The sequence below is a fragment of the Pinus tabuliformis genome, chromosome 9 (genome assembly GCF_031772625.1).
Source record: "Pinus tabuliformis cultivar Carrire ecotype Pingquan chromosome 9, CPIR1, whole genome shotgun sequence".
NCBI classification, from domain to species: Eukaryota; Viridiplantae; Streptophyta; class Pinopsida; order Pinales; family Pinaceae; genus Pinus; species Pinus tabuliformis.
In genome coordinates, this window is record NC_142307.1 from 1,167,157,933 (window position 1) to 1,167,167,980 (window position 10,048).

The 10,048-nt window shown below is 34.2% G+C and overlaps 1 protein-coding gene across 1 annotated transcript; it reads right to left on the minus strand.

Annotated features, from left to right (window-relative positions):
* Positions 1-3,092: 3,092 nt before the first annotated feature.
* Positions 3,093-4,938, minus strand: LOC149152748 (outer envelope pore protein 16, chloroplastic-like). Its single transcript, XM_089440267.1, has 6 exons — positions 4,795-4,938; positions 4,637-4,688; positions 4,522-4,553; positions 4,290-4,335; positions 3,569-3,627; positions 3,093-3,423 (listed from the first exon to the last, which is right to left on the minus strand). Exons 1-6 carry the CDS (start codon positions 4,906-4,908, stop codon positions 3,277-3,279), a joined length of 450 nt encoding a protein of 149 aa, XP_089296393.1. The 5' UTR covers positions 4,909-4,938; the 3' UTR covers positions 3,093-3,276.
* Between the last annotated feature and the right edge of the window lie 5,110 nt (positions 4,939-10,048).

Sequence of the window (10,048 nt, forward strand, 5' to 3'; positions counted from 1 at the left end):
CTCATATGTTCAGATTTGTGATTATTTTTTATTTATGATATTTGTGATTTCTGATTTGATTTATGATATTTGTGATTTTTGATGAGTCTCTAATTTGTGAATCTGATTTGTGATTATCTCTGATTTATGATATTGTGATTTCTGATTTGATTTATGATATTTGTGATTTCTGATTTGTTTTATCTCTGATTGATTTATTTGTGATTTCTGATGAGTCTCTAATTTGTGAAATCTGATTTGTGATTATCTCTGATTTATGTGAAATCTGATTTGTGATTATCTCTGATTTATGATATTTGTGGAGTCTCTCTTATTTGTGATTTGTTTTAGTCTCTCTAATTTCTGATATTTGTGGAGTCTCTCTGATTTGTGATTTCTGATACTTGTGATTTCTGATACTTGTGGAGTCTCTCTGATTTGTGATATTTGTGGAGTCTCTCTGATTTGTGATTTGTTTTAGTCTCTCTAATTTCTGATATTTGTGGAGTCTCTCTGATTTGTGATATTTGTGGAGTCTCTCTGATTTGTGATTTGGTTAGTCTCTCTAATTTCTGATTTGTTTTGACTCTAAATTAAAATTACCAAATTAATTTGATTTGTTTTGTGACAAATAAAATGAATGAATCTATACATTAAAATACCAAATTTTTGATTTGTTTTGTGACAAATAAAATGAATGAATCTATACATTTTTTGAGACATTCAAAATAAAATGAATGAATCTATACATTTTTCAACTATTTTGAGATATTCAACTATTTTGAAAATTTTGAAAAATTCAACTATTTTGAGATATTCAACTATTTTGAAAATTTTGAAAAATTGGTTGAGTTTAGAAAAATGGTTCAGCTTTTTGACACAGTTAAAATGATTTGAAAATTTTGAAAAATTGGTTGAGTTTAGAAAAATGGTTCAGCTTTTTGACACAGTTAAAATGACCAAAATCAGAAAATTTTGAAAAATTGGTTGAGTTTAGAAAAATGGTTCAGCTAATTTTGAAAAATTGGTTGAGTTTAGAAAAATGGTTCAGCTAATTTTGAAAAATTGGTTGAGTTTAGAAAAATGGTTCAGCTTTTTGACACAGTTAAAATGACCAAAATCAGGGAGATTTGTTTTTGACAAGAAGTTAAAAGTTAAAATGAATTTTATAAATCAGAGAGATAAATGACCAAAATCAGCGATATTTGTTTTTGACACCAAATTTAAAAAGTTAAAATGAATTTTGTAAATCAGAGAGATAAATGACCAAAATCAGCGATATTTGTTTTTGACACCAAATTTAAAAAGTTAAAATGAATTTTGTAAATCAGAGAGATAAATGACCAAAATCAGAGAGATTTGTTTCTGACACCAAAGTAATTTAAAAAGTTAAAATGAATTTTATAAATCAGAGAGATAAATGACCAAAATCAGAGAAAGTTAAAATGAATTTTATAAATCAGAGAGATAAATGACCAAAATCAGAGAAAGTTAAAATGAATTTTATAAATCAGAGAGATAAATGACCAAAATCAGAGAGATTTGTTTCTGACACCAAAGTTAAAATGAAATGAATTTTGGGCGATTTTTAGAAAAATTCAATGAATTTTAAATGGGTGATTTCTAGAAAAATTCAACTTTTTGACCCGCTTAAAATGTGACCAAAATCAGAGAGATTTGTTTTTTAACACCAAAAAGTTAAAATGAATATATATACATTAAGACTTCACCATGCGAATGAATCTATATACGTCAAGACTCAACCATATGAAAAAATGGAAACTACTGGAACCTACTTGCTCGACTTGAAAAATGTGTGGCTTGACTCTTTAGAAATATGGTTTGACGCATCTATTTGAAAAGGGATAAAATAATCTCTCTATACATATTAACACCCTTCCAATATTAAAATGCTTCTCAGAAAAACGGTTTACCTTGTTACATGAAAAATGGAAACTATAACGTGCCATATTAGTACTTGGAATTTGTGTAACAATCTATAAACATGTGTAGCAATTTAATCTAATGTAAAATTTGAAATTGATTTTGTCTCGACACATCAATAAGCTAAAATGGAATGGATTTATGCATGTTAAGACACTTGAAACTGTTTGGAAAATGGCTCGACTTTGTATAAGTTCTACTGTTAAAGAAGATATAATGTCCAATATGTAAAGATATAATGTGCCATATTCCTACATAGGAAATACAGATGTGAAGTAATATAGGATCCAAAAAAATGTGCATGCAATTTCTGTAATATTATTATATTTCATGTTAGGTAAATGTTAAATTTCATGTTACACCTAACGTGTAATGTGAAATTGGAGTTGTTGACCTATTTTGTATCAAGGATAAAAATAATTTTAATATTGCTGCTTTAAAAATTGACACATCGAAATTGTTATTAAATAGTTCTAGCACAGGTAGATCATATTTCAGAGGTTAGCTTCATGTGAAAAATAATTTCATAATTATCTTTTTATAGTTAAAATAATTTATTTTTTTTAATAACTCCAAAATTGTAAACTGTCTGAAGAAAATAGTGATTGAATTACATATTGTCAAATATTCACACAAAATTGTAAACTGTCTCAAGAAGATTACATATTCTCAAACATTCACCAAGTAGTGTGTAATGGTTGCACTGCTAGAATCGGTTGAAACACATCCGCATGATGATGGATCGTCTTACTAGTTTTCAAGATTATATTTCAGCATAGTTACACGGTACTGAAAGCGTGTTCAAAGATTGGATTGCAGCATATTTACTTTGAAAGGTTTGATGGCAAACTTATGCACCTGACGGTGAATGGTCTCAAAGATTGAAACTCTTGTATGTACCCTACAAATATGAAGAAGCTTTCAATCTCAAAATAATTTCACTACATTAGAATACCTAAATATGTTTCTAAAACTTCTCAATATCTTGATATTTGGCATTACAGTGTCAAGAAACAAAAACCACTATCACTTATAGGTAAGATAAAAGAAGCATTGAAATAAAGGGCCATCAAATGCATTCAAAGCGAAAAATCGAAAATCGCACAAAATATTGCACCATTTTGTCATTAAAAAGTCAAAATCTAGTCACATTTTGCAGTTATTTTCACTAAAAACCTCGTTCTAGGTAAAATAACAACATTTGTAATTATGAAGTTCTTGCATTCCGAAAGATTTACAGTCCATTCAACATTCAATGAGGGAAGAGTTCAATTATTTAAAAGCTTATACAATACTTATGCTTGGAAATGGGATTTGAACTACGATCTGAATCAGAATCAAAACAAGCAATCCTTAATGAGAGAGGTTTCTCAGAAACTCAGCAGCGGTTGCAATGGCTCCCCCAGTTATTGCTGCTTGAACAACACGATCATGCCGAGGGTTGGACTCGGTGAGAGACAATGCAGCACCAGCAAGTGCCCCACCTACTAGGGCATTTTTCTTCACAAATCAACACACAACAAACCAAAGACAAATCAACACACAAGAAACCAAAAATAAATCATTTCTAGACACAACACGTTATGATTTTCTAAACCCTCCAAAAAAAATCGTATCTAGAGATCAGTGATCATGATTTTCTCACCCAGTCATGAACACCACGTGCCTCCTGCATGCCATATGTCATGCCTGAATATACTCCAACTACCAAAATTGCAATGCAACAAACAAAATATTTATAAAGAAGTGATTCATATAAAAATCTCTTTCACATAACATAGAGCAATAGCATAAATAACTCTATAAAAAATATCACTTTCGAAGATGAAGAGAAGGAAAACTTGGTAGATTTTGGACAAAAATCAGACATTAGAGCTTACTCAGATAAATGCAAATTTCAAACCCCACACTTTTACCAAATATTAAAGTCATTTTAGAGCAAAACGAGAATCAAAAATCCTTTGCTCCATTAATCTACCATGTTAGCAAAGTCAAAGCCTAACAGAAAACATGAAGTTCATTATGAAATCAACTAATACCCCCTTTCAGCGGACCAACCCTTAAATAAATATGTGAATAGTCACATGTTCAGGGGTAACAGCAACTAGCCTCCCACCCATTGTCGGTGGCCTCTCATACAAAATTTGCAGTACCCCCCAAAAAAAGGAGTATCCAATATAATCAGACAGACTTATCTCACATGAAATTTAAACTATCCATTTTAATATTGCAATGATAACCACAAGGTGAAAGAAAACCACCACCCAACTGAATAATCACATTGAAGAACTATTACAATCCATTCCAAAAGCCCAGAAAATCATTGGAACCACAAACTAACAAATTGCATCCAAAATGTTTCATACAGCATAACTTACCCCACTGCAGAGATTGTTTGCCCATGTTCTGAACCTAAAAACCACAGAAATCAAACCTGTCTATGAGATTTTGTTGGGTAGAACAAAACACAAGATACAGAAACTACAGAAATCAAACCTGTCTGAGATTTTATTGGGAAGAACACACAAATACAGAAACGATTTTATTGGGAAGAACACACAAATACAGAAACTACGAGCACAAAACTAAATCTCATACCATGTTCTCGAACGAAGCCTTGTTGGCTTCTTCTGCAAAAACCAAAATTTTCTGATCAATAATACAACACAATACAAAAACTCGTATAAAAAGATTATGTCGAACTCTTCCTCACCTTGCAAAACCAACTTGTAGGCATCTTGAGAGGCAGCATTCAGAGCACCAATCTGGGAAAAAACCACACACCCAAAACCAGCATCATAATCATCTACACAAACATCAGAATGGGAGAAAAAGAATGAAAAAGGAAAATAAAGTGAAGCCTGTACTTACCCCACCCACTTTGATAAAACCGTCAACCACCCGGTTGAGAAGAGGATGGCCCAAGTCCACCAGAACATCCACGTTTGGACCATCAAACTGAACACTACCTCTTCGCTTCTCCATCGCTATAACCTTTTTCTTCAAGTCGGTGGATTATTCTAATAACCTGCAATGCATAACACAATTACTCAAATGATAATTTTTGGATACCACAATACAAACAACTCACTGCATCAACATAAAACCCTAAAGGAATTCATGGTAATCATACCTTTGATCTGTTAAAATTCACAGGGAAGGATGAATATCAAGTAGCAGAATGTGTATGTGTGAGGTAGATTGTAACTGGAGCTTTCCAAGAGTGAACATGAGATGAGAGGTGACGCAGTGCAGGGATAAAACGACACGTATTAGTAACGTGGCAATCAATTTGAACCACACTGCACACGTGCAATGACCGACCTAAGCCTTTACTGATGTGAAGTAAAAATAATAAGATTATAAAGATAATACTGTGGTTTTTTATTATGATTACAAAATGCAGTTGTGTAACGGTCGTCTTTAGCATTAGCAACATCTAACCAAAATTCAAAAACTGAGGTGGTGCATTTCAAAATATCTATTACATAAACATAGTAAACTCCAACCATAAAAACGTAAACACAATATAAAGAATTAATCATGAGAGGATCACCGCAATCATTTGAGGTGAGCCCCTATCTACTAAGAAGTGTTTCATCTCCGTCCGCTCGTTTAGAAGTGTAGATTATTTCTTAAATGACCAATGCTAATTTCAAAAACTCGCAATGTTGTACCAAAGGAGGGAATAGTTGTCCCTACGTTTACTAACTTGAAGTCATGAACCTATCAATCTAGTGTGGCAAGATCTACCATTTCCATGATGTGATGACATTGATTAGGTAGGTGAATCATCACATGTCTCATTGCTCATATTATAGGGGGCTAGTTAGAACTCTAATATGACTAGACCAAATGTTACATTTATAATGTGCAACTTGTGTAACGGTATAATGGATGTAAAAATTGACAAGTATCTCATGCAAGACATTGAGATGTAGTTAGGAAGCTACTACATCTCTTCTTCGAGAAGCAACGATAAATTCAATTATTATAGATACACAATAAGCAATTAACAAAGCGTGGTGGTTGAGATTATTCACATTTATTATTAGATGCAGAGGTCGTCGAATTTTCCTTGGGAAGTAAGAAGGCATGAGAAGTTTATTTTCCTTAGGAGGGTCGAAGGCTTTTACTATACAATCAATTTTTTGGAGAGTTTATTTAGGAGTTGTCTTTAGTGCAATTTTTTGGAAGTTTTTATGGTGGGTTTTCCGATGTAATTTCTCTAAAATCTAGCAGGAATTTATTGAAATCACAAGCTTGATGGGTAATCCTGTGCAATCCAAGTGCCCTAGGGGTTTTCAAGAGTGTTGAATCCATATATACAGTAAAAAAAACTAGTTTAAATAACACAAATCAAGATTTCACCTCAAATTTTTCCACTGGATTCTAGCATCGAAAAATCCAAAAAGTTGCACTAAAAAAAACTTTCTTTATTTATACATAGAATATGAATAATGAAAGTGTTCTACCCTTTTTATTGGTGGTTTCCTATTATATTTATGTTATTAATGTGTTTATCTTCAACCATGTCTCCACATCTTATTCTTATGTCTTGTGTTTTTGTTTTATTAATGTGTTTATCTTTAACCATGTCTCCATATCTTATTTTTATGTCTTGTATCTCAGCCTTATCATTTGAGGATGTATTTTAGAAGAATCATTCTTAGTTTTTTTGTTGGTTTGTTTTTTGTCTTTTTTTTAGAGGAAAAAAACATTGGCTCTTCTATTATATTAAAAGACCAGTACATGTATATGAATAGTACTCCATGCAACAGAAATAGTTCAATAAGAATGGGCTTTTTGTGTACCAAAAAGAAGAGATTCCAACCATACCAACTCAAACAGAAATCAGAAAACATACATAAAGTCTGTCTACCACAATCAAGTAAGCAATAGGGTGAAACCAAAGGGAAAAATAGTGTTGTTCTGATCACACATCTAATACAAAAACCAAAAGATAGGACATTATCAATATGGCAATCTGATATCTCCCTCCTCGATAATGTTTTGGTCCATGTAGTGCTTATAATGCAAATGCCCATATTGTCCATGTAGGCCTTTCTTAGACAGTTGATCCTCCTCCGTGTTAAATTCTCGGAATACATGTTGAATGGAATATGAGGAGAGGGTGGCAAGTTGTTGTTTGATCCTCATTATCCAACTTGCAAGTAGTGGAGGATCAAATGAATGATGTCCCAAAATTCCTCCAATAAGGCATTTTGAGTCCCCATAAATGTTGATGTTGTGCCATCCCTTTTCTGAAATGAACCAGAGTAGTCCCCAGAGAGACATAGTCTCTACTCTTGTATTAGTTCCCGGGCCCCCATGCCAAGATAGAGTGTATCGAGAATGTTTATCTAGCAAAATGTCAATACCACAACCGCATATAGCACCTTTTGATGCACCATCGAACCAACCTGCTGTCAAAGCAATAGAAGGGGCGACTTTAATCTTATTGAAATTTATGGATGTTGTAATCTGAGGAGGTGATCCCACCATCTAGTTGTTCACCTTAAGACATATTTTATTAGTATCTACCAGAATGCCTTCAAATATATAATTGTTCCTGGCTTTCCATATTTCCCAATTTATAAAAAGTGGAAAAGCAACCATTTCAATTGGATTAGAGTTCCACTGGGTGAATACATCATGCAAGTTTGAATTTAAGGTACTTCGACAGTCCCAAAAACTAGCTATCCTCCCCCAAATGTGAGCAGTGTATGGGCAATGAAAGAAAATATGAACGACACTTTCAGGATAACTTCTACATAAAATACAAATACCAGGTCCTTGGAAGCCTCACTTGTGTAGATTATCCCAAGTCAAGATTTTGTTTTTCCACACCAACCAGTTGAATAAAATAATTTTGATAGGGATATTCAACTTCCATACCTTGTAAAACCAGGAGCGTTGATGGAGATTTTGTCGCAGAGTGATCAAAGATCTGTATGTTTCAGCTACCAAGGGCATCTGGTTATGTATCTTCCCTCCCCAAGTGATAGTGTCTCCCTGAAGATTGTGAAGTAGACCAGCCTGACTAAGTGAGTCTGTGTATTCTCGCCAATTTTGTTCCACTGCCTGTGGCAACCCCAATTCTCTCGCTGACTTCCAAATGGGACAACCATGTTGTATACCTCCAATTACTTGACATAAAAAGAAAATACCTCCTTTGTTGATTGAGTTCAGTGTATGCTCCTCAAGAATCTGCGTACCTGCCAGTCCTTTTATGTTAAGTGTGCCAATCATGATTTTCTCCCCATTGCCAAATTTTTCGACCAATCTTGATCTCTAGGAAGGGATGATCTTCATGAAGCCTCTCCAAATTATCGATCCCTCTTTTCTGAGTGGTCATGTGTTCCTATAAATATCTTCCAGAGTGTTGTTCTGCAAGTATTTTGAATGTACTATATCTTTCCCTATGCCTCTGTCTGTGATAGCTCTCCAAATAATTTGATGAGCAACGTTGTACCAAAATATTGTTGATGTAATAGTCCCCATCTGCTAAGTTCTTTGAACTTTGTTAACTCAGACCATTTACACAAGTTCATTTTTGTTGTTACATCGAGCCCTTGCCATAGAAAATTTGTCATGATTGAGGTGACCTTTTTGACAATAGTGTTAGGAATCCAAAATAAGTGAGCCCAATAAACATAAATTTGTTGTAGTACTGCCTGGACTAAAATGTATATGCCACCCAATGATAAAAATCGGTGTGTCCAATTTGAGAGTTTCTGCTTGTATTTATCAATAAGCCATGTTCGATCTGAATTCCTGTAGTTGCAAGGCTTGATGTTATATCCCATATAGTGTATCCCATTCTACAGCGGTGCTATTGTGACGCCAAAGTTCCCTGCAATGTGTTCAATGTCCACCATGTCTCCTGCATAATAGAATAGGGTGGATTTCCCGCCATTGGATTTGAGACCAGAGGCGGCCCCAAATATAGAGAATATGTAATACAAGGCTTCCCATTGGGCTCTCGAAATGATTCCAAAGGTTAATATATCATTGAAAAAAAATTAATGAGTGATGTTTATAGTACTAGTAATATGGATTCCTTGAAAGATATTACAAGTCTAAGCCTCTTTTATTTTAAGACAAATTCCATCCATAACAAGTAGAAAGATTAAGGGAGAGAGGGAACATCCTTGTCTGAGCCCACGACCAGCCTTGAAGAAATTGGTTGGGAAGTCGTTGATGATCACCGTGAAACATGCTGAAGAGATGCAAGTCATAATCCATTTGAAAATATGAATTCTAAGTCCCACCTTATATAGAATAAGCTTAATGAAAGACCAGTCCACACTATCAAATGCTCTGTGTAAATCAATTTTCATGACCACCACTTCCTTTTTCCTCGAATGGATTGTATGAATGGCTTCCTGAGCCACTGCAATTGCATCATGTATTTGGCGATTGTTAAGAAACCCAAACTATTCTCTAGAGATGTGGTTGTATAATACCCTTTTTATACACCTGGCAATCACCTTTGAGATAACTTTGTTGAAGATATTGCACAGCTAGATTGGCCTGAAATCCCAGAAATTTTTGGGAGAGGAGTTCTTCGAGATCAACACGTGAAATGTGGAATTGATAGAACCTGAAATCTGCCTGCCCAGTCTGGCCTCCTCAATAATATTCAAGGGACATTTGCCAAACAGATCAAAGAAATGTATGTAGAATTCCACGGTCCATCCATTTGGACTGGGGCTTTTTTCCTTTGCAAAAGAGCTCAGTGTTTGTTCAATTTCCTGCAAACTAACCGGCTTATATATATCCTCATTCACTTCATCATCAAACATGGAGGAATATTGGTTAATTTCCCAAACCTGGTCAGCAAAATCGACCTCTCCCCTGGCTTGATAGAAGTGTTCAAAAAACCTGACAGCTTCTCTTTGGATGTCCCTAGTAGTATTATATATATTTCCATCTGAGGATTCTATCTGCCAAATAGTGTTGCAGTTTTTCCAGTGGGAGGCGTATTTATGGGAGGCGTATTTATGGAATTTTTTTTTTTTTTTTTGTCACCGTCCTGAAGCCATGTAACTCTGCTTTTAAGGCATCGGGTGATATCTTGAATGTGAAATATCTCTTTTTTCCTTTCCTCCAAGGCCCATAG